At 36.4% G+C, this 17,939-nt stretch overlaps 1 protein-coding gene across 1 annotated transcript in view; it reads left to right on the top strand.

Moving 5' to 3' along the window:
- The window catches only part of MYO16 (myosin XVI), a 421,185-nt gene that overhangs the window by 85,766 nt on the left and 317,480 nt on the right, over window positions 1-17,939 (top strand). Inside the window, exon 9 of the mRNA XM_008143943.3 lies at window positions 12,625-12,775. Within this exon, the coding sequence (XP_008142165.3) occupies window positions 12,625-12,775 (151 nt within the window). The remainder of the gene's footprint in view (window positions 1-12,624; window positions 12,776-17,939) is intronic.

Consider the following 17,939-nt stretch of genomic DNA (forward strand, 5'->3'; position numbering starts at 1 on the left):
TGACTCCATTTCTCTTCCTGGGAATTTGAAAAGATGCTGCCTACAGACATGCCCCAAGGCTGTTATAATGAATACGTGAGCTCAAAGAGGAAAAAATCTTATTTCAGAGCCTGTACCATCTCGCTGGCATTCAAAAACACTTTTAGTTTAAAATTAATCTAGATAAATCAGAGGCTAAAGCCATATGTAAATACACTGACCTTTACTTAATACTAAGATATATTCATTATTGGATTGGATTATTGTTTTGATTCTCACCCGAGGATGTTTTATTGACTTGAGAGATAGAGAAAAACATCTATGTGAGGAGAAACATCAATCAGTTGCCTCCAGTACGTACGTGCACCAACCAGGGTTCAAACCGCAACCTAGGTATGTGCTCTAATTGGAAATGGAACCCACAACCAACTGATGCTTCAACCAACTGAGCCACCCTACCAGGGCTGGATTGTATTTTTTTTTTAACTTTGTTGTAAATTTTTATGTCAGACACTATGCTAAGAACATTCATGGGTTATCTTATTCCATGTTCTAAGCCTTATTTTGTGTGATAAATCATGAATTAGCCAGAATAAGAACATCACTTTTACTGTGTCCCACCATTATTAGTAAATGTCTTTCTTTGTTTTAATATATAATCAATAGGATATTCCTACATTATTGGATTATCCCATATTTCATGTTTCTAATCTCTCTTCGATCCAGTGAACATTATTATGGTCTTTATTTGTTGCCTTATTTTCAAGTTCATGTCTCAAATGATCAGGTTAGATTTAACTCCAAGATCCTTCCAAGTATAATATTCCCTATCTGGTCTCTATTTGTAAAGCTTGTAGGTTTCATCTATCTGCTTTAAATTTACAACAACTCTTCTCATATTTGACTGCTGTTCCCTACTGCATTCTTTCTTTCCTGCTGACTGGGTGCCTCCTCTCTTTGCTGTCTTTTCTGTCCTTAGATATATATTTATCTTAGTGCTTAAATACTGTTATTGCTGCTACGGAACCAGCTGCTGCTGAATATGCTGTTTGGTATTTGAACATGAAAATGCTCTCCTAGGGTTTTCAATCATGGAGAAGTTCTGATATGTGCTAACTTTTGTTTCTAATTTTCTATTACATGGAGTTCTTGATTTGGAAGTCACAAAAATTCTGCACAATGCCTAAATAGAGTAATTTACTAAACAATTGTGGGTTTTCACTTATTAATATTAACAGTAATGATAATTTATAATAAGAACAATAAAAGCTTTTTGTTGTGCAATTAGAAGGTGTCAGGACTTGTGCAAAGTGGTTTACATGGATAATGCCATTTAACTCTCAACACAATACCTGAAAGTACTTGCTATCACTGTCCTTTTTACATCACTGTCTGGTGCTCAGACTTTAGTGACCTGAGTCAACACACACAAATATACCCAACCTTACATTGTTTCTGTGAGAAGGACCTTTTTTTCCCCTTTCTTTATTGGTTAAGGTATTACATATGTGCCCTTACCCCCCATTGCTCCCCCCACCCCAGCTCATGCTCTAACCCCCCTGGTGTCTGTATCCTATGGTTATGCTTATATGCATGCATACAAGTACTTTGGTTGATCTCTCCCCTAACCCCTTCCCTCCCCTGACTTCCCTCTGAGGTTTGACAGTCTGTTTCATGCTTCTCTGTCTCTGGATCTGTTTTTGTTCATCAGTTTATGTTGTTCATTATAATCCACAAATGAGTAAGATCATGTGATATTTACCTTTCTCTGACTGACTTATTTTGCTTAACATAATGCTCTCCAGCTCCATCCATGGTGTTGCAAATGGTAGGAGATCCTTCCTTTTTACAGCAGCGTAGTATTCCATTGTGTAGATGTACCACAGTTTTCTAATCCACTCATCTGCTGATGGGCACTTAGGCTGTTTCCAAATCTTAGCTATTGTAAATTGTGCTGCTATGAATATAGGGGTGCATATATCCTTTTTGATTGATGTTTCTAGCTTCTTGGGATATATTCCTAGAAGTGGTATCACTGGTCAAATGGGAGTTCCATTCTTAGTTTTTTGAGGAAACTCCATACTGTTCTCCACAGTGGCTGCACCAGTCTGCATCTCCACCAGCAGTGCAGGAGGATTCCTTTTTCTCCACATCCTTGCCAGCACTTGTCCTTTGTTGATTTGTTGATGATAGCCATTCTGACAGGTGTGAGGTGATACCTCATTGTTGTTTTGATTTGCATCTCTCAGATGATTAGTGACTTTGAAGATGTTTTCATGTCCCTCAACCTTCCTTATGTCCTCTTTAGCAAAGTATCTATTTAGGTCCATTGCCCATTTTTTGATTGGGTTGTTTATCTTCCTTTTGTTAAGTTGTATGAATTCCCTGTAAATGTTGGAGATTAAACCCTTATCAGATATAACATCGGCAAATATGTTCGCCCATGCAGTGGGCTTTCTTGTTGTTTTGTTGATGCTTTCTTTTGCTGTGAGAAGGGCCTTTTTATTTGTGATTTTAAAAGTTCTGATTTGGCTTTAAAGAGGAAATTGTTAACTGAATTTCACTGTTGCGGTCAGTCAGCTTTAGCTGCGACACATCGTCAATTTAGGTTGACTGTTTAGTGTGCCAACTTCAGACGACAGTCTGTAATCTGGGAGAGGTTTCCCTTACTGGGCTTTGCACTTACTGGTTCTGGGGCTTGGGTAATGTAATGAAACTCTTTGCCACATTTTTCCTCAAGTGTAAAATATGGCTATTTAGCCAGGCCTTTATTGCTATCTCCTGAGAGGGGAGTCTCTAATTCCTTAGAATTCTCAAGTGTCTTTGTTATTCAAAAGCCCCTTGGATCATACTTAAATGCCTGCTAATATAGATTCTCTTAGATAATACTTACATTTATGATTCAAGGAGGGGGCTGGTCACACCAGAAAATCTAATGATGTGATTAAAAGACAGGGGCATTGAGCCAGTCTGACCACCAGAAGGGTAGAAAAACTGGAGACTGAGTTCAAACACATGGCCATGATAGAGTCCATCATGCCTACATAATGAAACCCCAATAAAAACTCTGACAACAAGCTTGATGGACTTATTGGTTGGTGAACAGATCAATATTCTGGGTATCAGGAGAGGACATGAAAGCTCTGCATTCAGGACCCTCCCAGCCTCATCCTGTGCCTCTATTTGTTTGGCTGGTCCTGATTTGTATCCTCTATAACACAGCTGTAATAATAGCAGGTATACTGTTTTCCTGAGTACTGTGAGTTCTAGTGAATTATCTAACCTGAGGGGGGTTATGGGAACCCCAAAAGTTGTAGCTACTTGGTCCAAGGGTAGATGGCATAGAGATTCCCATATGTGTGGCTGGCATCTGAAGTGGTGGCAGCCTTGTTGGAGATGATGACCTTAACTTGTGGCTTCTATGCTAACTCTAGGTGGTCAGCCTCAAAATGGTTCTGCAGTACACCACCGAGCGATGATGGTGGTGATTGATGATGCTTGTCTCCTGGGCTTGTTCTTGATGAATAGCTGAGTAGTTAATATTTATAAAAGTGCTTAGAGCAGTAACTGGCTCATTGTAATACTACATAAGTGCCAGAGAAATGACAAAAAGAAAAAAATAATGTTCTTTATTCATCTGTGAACTGTCAGCAAATCATCTAAAGAATAAAGGCCTCTGGCTACTGACTAGAAGACAATAGAATTAGGCTCTCAGCTTGGTGCTTTGCAACTGATTATAACCATATGCCGAAAACCTTATTTTCTAGTCAGCTGGAAAGAAAATCCAATTTCAGAGAAGACCAGCTTGCATCCTTTGATTAGGTTGCTTAAGGTGTGGGTCTCCAGTGCTTCTGAGTCATCTGGAACTTGGGATGGAGAGAAGGTATTGCTCTGTGTGGCACTAAGAAAAGTCTAAGAGGGGGCAGAACTGAGCAGGGCTGAGGGCTATAGGAAAAGGGACTTGAGGACAGGAAGAGATCCTAGGGTGGTTTCAGCCAAGTAGCCATTTCCAAAGAGAAATACCCTGAGGGGATTTTTGAGTGGCACAGTATGACTTTTGTTTCCTTCTTGACCACAGTAAAGCCTGAGACTAACAATAGGCTTAAGTAGATTTTGTGGAAAGCCTTGAAGGTACCACATTTTATGAAACAGGCCCAACTTATTGTATTCATTCAAAAGCAAGCCAACTTGTGGCTACACAGTGTTTTTTTTCCTATTGCCTTTGTTCCTCAATGGAAAATAAATATGGTTTACATATCAAAGCAATTTTAATAATCATTTCCATTGGTCTTCATTTCAACTCCAGGACTTAAGATGGATAGGCATAATTATCCACATTTTATTTACGGAGAAACAGAAGCCCTGAGGTGTGACAGACTTGAGGGTATAGCTAATCAGTGGCAACTGCAATTAGAATCCAAGTTCTTTGGATTCTTTGTTCCTGTTCTCCAGCCTACTGCAGGAACCAGCTCAGGAAGATGGTCGCAGCATCTTCATAGCCTCATGGTATGCACAATCTTGCCATGCAGATCTAAAAAAAAATTATGCATACGAGGGAGCTAGCATTTGGCCCATGCCTAATCACTGCACATGGGGACAGTCATTGTGCAAATGGCTCCTTGTATTTTAGATGCCTGGATAAGCACTGCAAAGTGCACTTTATTCTAAGACCCTTAGGTAGAACTGCACTACAGACATTAATTCCCTCACTTCTGCTGGTTGAGCATCATATCTCTGGTTACACCTGTAAGGCAGTTGTTGAAAATTTACTACTGACCCTGATGACCCAAGCATCTTCAAAATCAGCAGTCTCAGTGACCATTGTGCAGTCAAATAGCATCACCTGAGATAAAGTTTGACCAGACACCTAGTTCTAGATTTTTCAGAGTCTTCATTTCATTTGGAGGTCCTTGTACGGTTGTTATAGATATCAGGGGAGCTGTGGCTGGCTGTGAGCAATCTGGACTTTATTAGCTTGTGGTCCAGAGGGATTCATGACATGCAAGGCACTTCCATCAGAACCTTCGTGTTTGTATATCAAAGTTTATTACTACTGTTTAATAAAAGTTTCCAGGGATCCAAAACATTCTTCATTTCTACTAGCTTCATGTATGAAAGAAATAATATGTAAGTCCATTTCAAAATATTGGCACTTATTAAAAAAGGAAACTGTGTCTTATTTAGAGACTTCCCTTTTGAGAAGCAATAATATTTAGAGTGAAATCTTCTTATGTAAGCTTCATGTAAAGAAAGCAATTTCAGTTACACCTCAGACTTTGGTGATTGGCTTTAAACATCATACTTAATGAATAATAATATTGTTTCCTATAAATATCATATATTAAATACCTATTCAGCTGCTTTATGTAATACTTGTCGCATTTGGATTAAATTTTTTTGCAGGTATCTATTGAGAACTACTGAGATGAATATGAGATGTTGTAAAAGCAATATAAATTTTAATCCTACCACAATCACACATTGAAATTATTTTTTGGGTTTTAGACATGTCATATTTTACAAAAGTGGCTTTTTAAATTATAAATATTTTTTCTTATAAAAACTAAAGTCATTTGTGTGTGTGTGTGTGGGTGTGTGTGTGTGTGTGTACTAAAGAAAGAAATTAATTAATTTAAAACTCTCCAGGAACTATTTCATTTAATGTTAATTTTTGGATCATTCTCTTATTTTATAGATGCAGAAAATCCCAAATTCCCTATAATAAATAACTTATGTAGCTATGTTCCAAGTGTTAAAATTGAGAAGTATTTATTCAGTCCATTACTTTAACCAACAAAATAACTGAGCCACATATGCCATTTCTTCACATTTGTTTCTAATAGATTTTTGTCTTCATTGGCCTAATATATCTCAGTAGAGTCAATTTTATTTGTTCTTTATGGTTTTCTAAAATTGCTTTAGATATAATGGCCAATAATTGTTGCCTTTGTTAGTTTCATTTTATTATGCTCCTGTTTCCATTTTCAGAAATAAAATCTCAGTTCCTACAGGCACACTTGCTCTGCATGGCATGCCTTTTATGTTCATAGAAATAAGTAAGTCTTGACTAAATCCAGTAGAGTCTAGAAATTGGTTGTCTGCTGTTATAGTTCCATCTAACTCGTCCCACAGTCTCTTCTGCATTAACCTAAAGTACGCTTAGATGATACCTATTCCATTTTCTTTATGTTTATTGAGCCTGTCATACCAAAAGCCTTGTTTTAGAAAATATACTATTTCAATCCTATTTTTTTATGTTTCTCACTAATAAATTTCTGTCCCTAATAAATCTTTTTATAATCAAAATAATATTTCCTCATTGAAGACAATTTGGAAAGTTCATCCTGAAGCAAGAAAAACCCCCCACTCATTATCATATGAGAAAAAATGAACCAGAGAAGTTAAAAATGCAAGAAAGACTTTATCCAATAGAATTGCAATAAGAGAGAGAGAGGAGAGCTCAACTCCGTGAAACAAAAGGCCAGATAGCTTTGTAGCTTGGGGTGAGCTAGTGGGAAAGTGCTGGATGGAGGATGTTCTGAGGAACCTTGGTCACTGTGATTAGGTCATTCTTGTTTGCCAGTTCACATTTATGGAAGTTGGGCTCCTACCTCCACAGAGACTGGGAGAAGGGCTTTATCTTTCCTATGATTGCATGTCAAAGGGATGACTCTCAAGTCCTTGAGAAAGGCATTGCTGGGTTGCAGAAGATTTACATCTCAAAGTGGCAGACAAAGAATTTACAATGAAAATAATTGCTAGAAGAACCAGGTCAGTGATCAAGAGTTGGGAAGAAGACTCCATAATTTAGTTGAAATGAATGGAATGTTAAGTCCTTTATTATTAGTCCACTTTTTTATGAACCTTTTAGTAATTAGTGTATTTCTCCTATCCTTTATATGTTCTTTTTCATTTTTAAGTTCAGTGTTTGCTCTATATACACAAATGCTTCTCATTTTAAAAAAATAATCTTACAAATATATTGCATGATTGATAAATATTTAATGAGTGTTAAAGTAAATACCAATGGTAATTTAAAATTATTCCTTTTTAAAGAAAAATAGCATTTTAATACATGCCTATATTCCAAAAATTGATGATCAGTGAAAATTTAAATATATAACAGTTAACATTTGAATGCTATTGTTAAGCACAAGGATTATACATAAAATGTGTTTCAGTTAAAAAGTGGAATAGAGACATAAAGAAAAATTGTTCCATAGTTGTTTAAAACATTATCACACACCATCAGCCTAGGTACATTACTTGCATTTTCTTATAGAAAATGTGTGCATTACTAATTAATATATTGCCATTTAATTAAATTTTATTTAGACTCATTTTTTCTTATATAAATAAGAGAATATTTGTAACCTGCTACTTGCAATTATTGTTAGTAATAGATCCTAGAGTATATAACCTATAGTATTGTTGAATGTGTAAGTAATTTTTAAAAAAATGCAGGTGAAAAGATATGAAGAAAGATTATATATTGGCATCATAGAGCTTGCTATACACTTAGTTATCACCTAGTCTCATTTCTGCATTTGACAAAGAGGAAGCTGTGGCCCAGAGACTGTGAAGGCCTTACATGGTCAGGCCAACTTGAGGTAAAAACTGACTGAGAAGGAGGTGGCTGTATTCCTGGACCAGTCTTCTTTCCTACTGTAGCTCTCAAGGAGCCTGTTATTGTAGTAAACTCACTATTTCTTCCTTTTATAAATCCTTTATAATTGGTGATTTTATGTATTTAATGAACTGTCTTTCTAGTTTCTAACCGAACTATCAAACTGCTGCTTTATTAATATGCAAAACCTCTTTAAATCTCCAGAAAAAATGAGATTATTTATATAAGGAAAGATATGTAAGGATATATTTTGACAGATGTGAGGGTGGATTTTTAAATAATTTTTTTAAATATATTTTTATTGATTTTTTACAGAGAGGAAGAGAGAGGGATAGAGAGCTAGAAACATCGGTGAGAGAGAAACATCGATCAGCTGCCTCTTGCACACCCCCTACTGGGGATGTGCCCGCAACCAAGGTACATGCCCTTAACCGGAATCGAACCCGGGACCCTTGAGTCCGCAGGCCGACGCTCTATCCACTGAGCCAAACCGGTTTTGGCGTGAGGGTGGATTTTTAAGTGACGGCAGTGTGACATGGTGGTTAAGAACACAAGCTCTGGAGCTCAAATCTCAGCTCAACTATTGCATGCTGTGTCCAGACCAAGTTCTTCTAGGTGGCCCTCCGTTTACTCATCTATGAATAGATATAAAAATAGTGCCCACTTTATAATGTATTTTTTTTTCAAATAATGAGTGAATATGTGTAGATTACTTAGACTATCACACATTAAATACCACATAATTATTTAAATATTTTGTAGTGGCTCACTTAAACTATTGAAAATTTAGGGAAACCCACAACTGTCTTCAAATATCTGAAAGGCTCTCATGCCAAAGAAGCATAGGGCACACTCTTGGGAGCCCTAAAAATGAAGAATACAAGTTTGAGGAGACAGGCATTGTTCCAAAGTTGCTCAGGGAAGAAATAAGGCTTCTTGGGGAGTTATGGATACTTTATCACTAGATTCAAAAAGATCTGGATATGAAGTTTTTATAAGCATTATAACATTCTCTTTTTATAGTGAATTTTTAAAATTAACAAGCTTACTACTGGGAGGGATATGTGCCCTGGGCACTCTCCACATTCTTGCTCAGTTTGTTAGACTGCAAGCTACATAGTCATACAGGTGCCTAAGTAGTTCACAGACACCAGAGCACTCACCCCCAGAGGAGGGCACTGGCTCGTCTGCTGCTTGGTACAATGTTTGCTGTTTGCTCAAAAACTACTTGAGCTTGGCCCGTGTGGCTCAGTGGTTGAGCATCCACCTATGAACTAGGAGGTTAAGGTTTGATTCCTGGTCAGGCCACATGCCTGGGTTGCAGGCTTGATCCAAGTGTAGGGCATGCAGGGGGCAGCTGATTGATGATTCTCTCTCATCATTGATATTTCTTTCTATCTCTCTCTCCCTTTCCCTTCCTCTCTGAAATCAATAAAGGTATATTTTTTTAAAAAGTACTTGACTCTTTGCTAGGTTTCTCTCCTACAACACAACACCCTGCTTGCATAGGCATCCATTTAAGTGCACCGGTGTTGCCCATGCCTACCCTTTATGGGATCGGGGGCAAGGAGAATTTGGGCCAACATGAAGCTCTGGATACTGTGTTTGCTGTGAGTAATAAAGTTTTCTGTCTCTGACCCAGGGCTCTCTTGTCTTCTGCACCCACCCATGAGAGAGTAGCAAGCTAACCTGTCAGAGCTTGTAAGTAGAGTAAAATACCAGAAACATCACAGTTCTGGACACTTACAAATAGCAGGTAACTTTATTGCCTGCTATTACCATAGTCATTGTGCTTAGCCCTTATGTGTTTTATGTTAGCAATCCCTCACTACAAGCCTTTTTTACCGATTGGTTTTACGGAATGCTTTTATAACTTCCCAAGGTGGCAGAGCCAGACATCGAACTGTGTAGAATTTCTGACTCAAAAACGTATGCTTGTTGCAGCCATACTAGACCATCATGCTGCCTCTTTTTAATACATGTCCCCCATACCTACATGAAAATATCTTCATTGAAACACTTTAAAGCATCAGCATGCATTGATTAAAGGAAATAAAACTGACTTCACATTTCTGTAAACATGTTCTTTAGCTATCTCTGCTTTTCCTCTAGGCCTGGCTCTAATGTGGCCATTGAGGAGTCTGTCTTTACTCATGTGTTCCTAGATTACAGTAGAGTTGGACGACAGAGCATAGAGATGGGCTGCAAAACAGTGAGACATTGTGATTACTGAAAGAAGCCCTTCAAATTCCTCTCTTCCTCCCTATCAAGGTTAAGATACAAAATTGTTTATATTTCTATATACTAACAATCAGCAACTGGAAACTGAAATTTAAAAATACATTTACAATGGCATCAAAACATGGAATACATCAGAATAAATGTGACAAATTACTTGTAAGATTTTAATGCCATAAAACCATAAAATATTGGTGATAGAAATTAATGAAGATCAACATAAATGGAGAAATATACACGTGCTTAGGAATGACAAAATTTAACATTGTTAATATATAAATTTTCCCCAAATTGATTTACCAAATGAATGCAATGCTAATCAAAATCCCAACAAACATGTTTATAAAAACTGACATATAAATTCTAAATTTATGTAAGAATGCTAATAACCACAAATATTCAAAATAATTTTTATAAAGGAAAAGTTGGAGACTCACATTACCTGGTTTTAAGCATTACTCTGAAGGTTCATTAATCAAAACAGTATAATATTGGTGTAAGAATAGACTGTCATATCAATGGAATGCAATGGAGTGTCCTAAAACTGATTAATTGGTCAATTGATTTCTAACGAACATATTCAGGTAATTGGTTGGGGAAAGATGTTCTTTTCAGAAATGATGCTGGAACATTTGGATAGCTACATGAAAAAAAAAATGAACCACAACTCATATATAGCACCATATATAAAAAGTCACTTGCAATGAACAATAGACCTAAATGTAAAACATAAAAATCTAAAATTTCTGGAAGAAAACCATGTTCATCTTGGGTTCAGAATAGAATTCTTAAATAAGATATAAGAAGTACAAACCATAAGGGAAAAATTATTTGAAACATACTGTTAAAAAATGAAGATAGCCCAGCGAGTGTACTCAGTGGTTGAGCTTCTACCTGCAAACCAGGAGGTCACGGTTTGATTCCTGGTTAGGGCACATGCCTGGGTTGTAGGCTCGGTCCCCAGTGGGTGGTATGCAGGAGGCAGGCAATCACTGATTCTCTCTCATCATTGATGTTTCTATCTTTCTCCTTTCCTCTCTGAAATCAATAACAAAATATTTTTAAAAAATGAAGACAAGACACAGCCTGGGAGAAAATATTTGCTAAGTATGTATATGATAAGGGACTTGAATCCAAATATATAAACTCAAGAACCTGACAACAAAGAACCAGTGAAAAATAGTCAAAAGACTTGAACATTCACTTTTCCAAAGAAGACAAACTTATCTCAAATAAGCACATTGAAATGCAAAGTAAAACCACAGTGAGAAGCCACTAACACACTTACTATAATGGATTTTTATATTGGTAATTGTATACCTGAAACCTATGTAATTTTATTAGCCAATGTCATTTCAATAAATTCAATAAGAAAAAAAAAGTATTGGCACCGATGTGAAGCAAGTGAAACTCCAACGTATTGCTGGGAAGCGCCAAATGGTACAGCCACTTTGGAAACTGTGTGGTTTTTCCTAGGTATTTAACCAAGGTAAATGAAAGCATATGTCTGCGCACACACCTGTATACGGATGTGTATAGAAGCTCCACTCACAATTGACAAAAACTGGACACAACCCAAATCTTTGGTGAGTGGTTAGCCAAAGCGTAGTATATCCTGCAGTAGAACACTACTCAGCAATGAAAAACAAAACTATTGCTATCTGCAGCAACATGAGTCTCAAAAACATTGTTAGTTAAATGTAGTCATACACAAAAGTCTACATACTCTGACCCCTTTCATATGACATTTTGGAAAAGGCAAAAATAAGTATCAGTGGTTGCAAGGGTCAGGAGGCAAAGGAGGATAATTGACTCTGAAGGGTGATCACAGACACAAATTCTATGTATTGCTGATTATGTTGGTCACACCATTAAATGTATATATACAATTCAAAACGTACTGAATTGTAACCTTACAATGTGTGAGTTTTACTATATGTAAATATAACTCAAGAAACTTGAATTTTTAAAAAGCCAAAATAAGTGCAATGCACTTCTATTAGAACCGCAACTGCTATTGTAGACTACGTGAAATAATTAGGTTTGCATATACTGCACCTGATGAACTGTGTATGTATTTCTGCTTGTATGATAACAAAAAAATATATTTTAAAATCTAAATATTAAAATGTTATAATGAAAATTCAACTTTTAGAGTGTTTATTTTCTATGAACATTACAGCATTTCTTTGGGCAATGTAGTCTATAGCATAACAAAACCATGAAGCAGCTTTTACTTTATTTTTTGGCTAGATTGAGCTTTATAGAAATAATAAAACATTATTTTGTTAATATTGCAATCTTATGCACGTCACTTCTCTCTTAGTACCCTATTGTTATTTAGTTACAAACTCTATTGCCCACGATGCTATAACATATTTTAAATCCTATATGTACAGCATTTTAATTAATTGTATAGTTTTGCCTTTACTTGTTTATTATTCAGTTTCACATTTAAATATCTTTCCTAGTTTAGTCAGGTGTGTCAACCTTAGCTTTTAAATTGCTTATTGATTTATCTATTAGTCATACATACATTTGTAAATATAGTCTTCTCAAGTTGAATATATTTTTCTTTTCAATGTGAAATTGAATGAACTTCAGAGCTAACAGAAAGGCTTACAGATTTCCCACTGTGTTTTTTTTCCTACAGTATTGAGAAACTGTTTCCTTCTTGAATAAAACAACTATCTATAATTGAGATGTCCTGTCGTGGTAATTTCTGATTTATATAGCCGTGTTGGAAGAAGACTAATTCTAGTATTGATTCTTTCCTGTAGCAGTCCCCTGGTGTGGCCAATTGCCAAGCAAGACAGTTTGTTGGAAAAAGACATTATGTTCAAAGACGCCACAAAAGGCCTAAGCAAGAAACAGTCTCAGGACAGCTGTCCTGAAAGCGCCACTGTGAACGGCCCCACCCAGCCTGAGCAGGTAATTACACCCCATGTGCGTCTGCTGGTATTGTGTCCTGTTATGTCCCACAACAAATACCCACTGATTTCCCTTCAGAGGAACTTTAATGAAAGCATAGGTTAGTATTTTAAAATTTTTATTTATGAAATGTTATTGTGTTTTACTGTCCATTAACAAACATACTGCTATTGTGTTTTAGAAAGATTTGAATATACTGTCTTTTTAAAAAAATCAATTCTCACCAGAGGATATTTTTTCCTTTTCATTGATTTTTTTAGAGAGAGTGGAAGGGAGGGAGAGAGACAGAAGCATGGATGTGAGAGACACACATCGATTGGTTGCCTCCCGCACACGCTTTGGGGCTGGGGATTGAGCCTGAAATCGAGGTCTGTGCCCTTGACTGGAATCAAACACGTCACCCTTTAGTCTTTGGGCCAACGCTCTAACCACTGAGAAAAACCAGCTAGGACTTGAATTTACAGTTTGAACTTATTTATCAGGATTGTAAGCTCAGACAATATACTAATTCCTGAATATTTCTAGTTCTTTCATTGGTCTTCATTTTAATAATTATTTCCTTCAAATAGCCAAATATTTTCCACAAGAAGGAAGACAAACCAATCAGAATCATTTATTCTTAAAAGTAACTGTGATGTTGTATTGTGTATGTATCTATGTGCACATGTGCAATATTCCAGTGCCCAAGTTATGTGGGATCATTTTGATAAGCTTGGAGTTACAGAATTTAATGTATTTTATGTTATCATTTTCATAGAAATACATGATTTGTATATGTGTTGTGTTTTATAAATGGCAGAGTATTTTATAAATGGTAGAATAATCCTTGAAATGTCATGTTTCAATGTATCTATGAATATTTTAAAGGTATTTTAACTATGTTTTCTAAAGGCTTTTCAAATTTTCTTCATCTCATTAATTTCTATTTTAGAATAACTAAAACCACAAAACATTTGAAATACTTTTGAATTTTATTAGCCATATTCATCTGCTCAAGTTACGATAACATAAAACCACAAACAGGGTGGCTTAAACAGCAGAAATGTATTTTTCAACGTTCCGGAGACTGGAAATTCAAAATCCAGGTGCTGGCTGAGCCTGTTTTTGGTGAAAGCCCTCTTCCTGGCTTGCAGATGGCTGCTTTGTCACTGTGTCCTCAGATGGCGGAGATGGCGGAGAGAGAGAACAAACTCGCTGGCATCTCTTATAATGATACTAACCCTGTGGGATCAGGGTCCCACCTAACCCATACCCTCATTTAACTTTTATTATCTCCTAAAACCCTGTCTCCACATACAGTCACATTGGCAGCAAGAGCCTCAACATATGAATTGTGGGGAACTGTACAATTCAGTCCATGGCAGTAGGCAAATTGAACGTTAGGAAAATTTAAGGCCAAGTTGTTTCTTAATTTTCATAAGGGTCTTACGAGCTTCCTGTAACTTTAGGTACATATAACTAAGTGAAAACATTTACTTTGAAAAGGCTACATATAATCTGATTCCACTACTTGACATTCTAGAAAAGACAAAACTATGGAGACAGTAAAATGCTCAGTGGTTGCCAGCAGTTGTGTGGAGGAGGAATGACTAGGAGGAGCACAGAGGATTTTTAGGGCAGAGAAACTACTGCCTATGATACTATAGTGGCGGATACATGTCATTACACATTTTTGAAAACCCACAGAATATGCAACACCCAGAGTGAACCCTGATGTAAGCTATGGATATTGGGTGGTTATGATGTGTCATTTGCTTCATCTATAGTAACAAATGTACCACTCAGTGGGGATGTTGATAACTAGGCAGACTATGTATGTCAGGCCAGAGGTATATGGGAAATCTCTATACTTTCTTCTCAATTTTGTGGTGGATCTAAAACTGCTCTAAAAAACTAAGGTTTTTAAAAAAAAATGAGAAGAAATTCACAAAATAATATCACATATAATCCTTTTATATTTAATAAGTAGAATGAGTTTTCTTTTTTTAATATAAGCTCTTTATAATTGTATCTAGACCTGAAAAGCGGTTGTAACCATATTCTGTTTATTTGGTACTAAAGACAGAATAGCTTATTCAGGTTTTAGGTTTGTATATTATCTATTTATTATTCACCCATGTCTTCCACTGTGGGCATTACGCTGTCATACGTTCTTGCCATGAGGTGCATCGGTGATTCTCTCCAGAGGAAGAACAGAGGAAGAATCCTGCCTGGATCATACATTTATATCCCATAAGAGGGCTTTAGAAAAGACTTGTTAAAGCAGTAACATTCTGATTAACACTTTAAAGAGAAATATATAATGTAGAAAAAAATTTTGAATTGAAACAAAGGCCACAGTATCTCTCCTTCCAAGATTTTATAAAATGTAGGTCATGTCAAATGGTAACTGTATAAATGAATAGTCAAGGCTTGATTTAAATTTTTAAAAAATATATATATTTTATTGACTTCAGAGAGGAAGGAAAGGGAGAGAGAGAGAGAGAAACATCAATGATCAGAGGGAATCATCGATAGGCTGCCTCCTACACGCCCAGCACTGGGAATTGAGCCTGCAACCCGGGCATGTGCCCTGACTGAGAATCAAACTGTGATCTCCTGGTTCATAGGTCGATACACAACCACTGAGCCATGCCGGCCGGGCTGATTTAAACTTTTTGTGGTTCTGATAATCACCAACATTAACAATTGCTATTATAATATCTGTGAGAATGTAGAATTTTTCTGAAGTTGCTTAAAAATTTGTAAGACATTTTTCCTTCTTTTCCAATTTTGTTTTGTTATCCCCTCCTCTCTCATGCCCTGCCCTCTTCTATACTCTTTCTAGTTTCCTACCTTCCTACTGTCTTTTCTCTCATCTTTCCTTTGAGAATAGTTAAAGCTTAAAATTAGGTCAGATTTTTAATCCATTTAGTGAAGGCATGTTATCCTGGAAGGAAAGAGAGAGGATGATGGAGTCATACAGATTTGTTCTGGTTTAAGGCTGCTACTGGAACTCTTGACTGTGGAAATTCTTTAACCTCACTAAGCCCCGACTGTGAAATGGGTACATAGTACTGACCTTATATGGCTGTTAGAAAGATGACAAAAGATTAAGGCTGTAAGGTGACAGCATTTTGCCAAGAGTAAAATAAAAACTCAGCAAGATGTATTCATTATTTTATTGTTATTATTTGTATAGACTATCTATTAGGTTTTGCTAGAGTGGTTGAGTCCTCTGTTCACTAACTTATCTGCTCTTGATTCATGTAAATCAAGTCAACATATCAACCAGGTTTTATTTTCAATGTAAATATAGGTTATTTTAGAATATAATAATACAAAATAATACTGTATATTGGTTAACATTTCAAAGCTGAAAAATGCTTTCACTTACATTATTTTAATCTTCAAAATACCACTGTGAGCAAGTTATTATACACTTTCAATACTTATACTCAAATTTCAAACTGAATTTAAAGTGGCCAAACTTAAACTCAAGAAGCTGAAGCAAATGACCTAGAATCACCTGTTTCTTTTACTCTGCGGCCAGTGCTCTTCTGAGGACACCCAGCTCCTGGCTCCTCTCCTCTGGCGTGCTTCTTACTTCTATGAGCAGGAGAGAAAGTTTGCATTCCGTGCTGCATGGGCAGGATAGGGGTTTCAAAGACTGGAGAGAATTCTCTTTCTAGAGTCCACAGATACACCAACATCGACAGACACAAAATATAAATCCTTAGCCAAACAAGGCACAGTGAGTGTAAGGACCTACTACATTTCACTGTGAAACATCTAACTGAAAAACAAAGGCAAGGAAAAAGCAGTTTAAATGATTTCCATGCATCGTAATGGGCTTCATTCAGCCTTGGGAGATTCAGTACAAAGTGTTTTGTCAGATTAATGCCCTTTTCCCAGTCATGACCATCCTAGTCAGTTAGGTATTTTTTTTTCTTTTTTATTATCATTATTTTCTTTTTTCTCCTCATTCATGTACACTCGGTTCTTTCCTCCTAATCGATCCACCTTCTTTCTGCCTTCCCAACGATCTTGTTGCCCCTATCCCATTTGTCAGACCATCTCTTCTGTCCATTGGCCTTCTAGTTCCTGCGTATGTTCTACTAATTGCCAGCAACCGAACACCACAGCAAAGTTGACAGCACTCAGGGCAGTGTTGACAAGTGGAGACAGGGTATCAGGGAATTAAAATACTCTCCAATTTACATTTCCTTTGGATCTGGAAACATTTCTGAAAGTGTACCCTGAATTTTGTCCACTTTGTGTTCTAGATCTCTGCTTTTGGAAATATATGTGGGGAGATATATAATGGTTAGTTTATATGTCTTCAGAAGAACCAAGATGGTGTATTCTAGAGAGGATGTTAACTTTTTTACATATTTATCCCATCTATTTTTTGACTATGGTAATACATATTTCGCAGATATTGGTAGTGTACACTATTGAGTTTACAACTATAATATAAAAATATTCACAGACATGGTTTTTTTTCTTTCTACTTGTTATCAGCTGCCACAATACTTTTGAAATCTTTATAAAAAATGTCTCTTTGATAACCTTGCTTAAGATTGATTATCAAAGCTTCCTTCCTAATCATTTTGGTATCTTGGTATGATAAATTGAAGGAATTCTTCCCTTGATCTAATGCAATACAGTATTTGTCACAGTTCATTACTATAAACAGACAAGGGAGTCTTCACATTTTTATTGTCAGCCTCGTATATTCTCTAACCCATACAACAGCTGTGCCACTGAACATGAAAACCCTCAAGAATACCAGGGAGATGTCTGCAATAGCTCCTCTAGGCTTGTCAGAACAAATGGGGAACTTCTGTTAGTGCTAGTCATGCTATTCCTAAATATGCATGCAGAAATTTGCATTGAGCTCATTAAAGTTGTGGTTATCAGAGGAGTATTATCTCAGTGTAAATTATTACTTCCAAAGAAAAACAAATCTTGCTCTCGATTTTTCTTCTTTTTATGATTTCTTTGGGAGTTAAATATGTATGTTAACTTGTGGGAGACTTTTATCATTGCATTGTTCAAAGTAGTTGCAGCCATATTTTTGGCTTATCTCATGTTATGCATGAATATGTATATATTTGTGCATTAACTTTTTTTGTGTATGTATATATGCACTGGGTGAAAGAGGTGAAGGGATTAAGAAGTA

The sequence above is a fragment of the Eptesicus fuscus genome, chromosome 8 (assembly GCF_027574615.1).
Source record: "Eptesicus fuscus isolate TK198812 chromosome 8, DD_ASM_mEF_20220401, whole genome shotgun sequence".
NCBI lineage: Eukaryota > Metazoa > Chordata > Mammalia > Chiroptera > Vespertilionidae > Eptesicus > Eptesicus fuscus.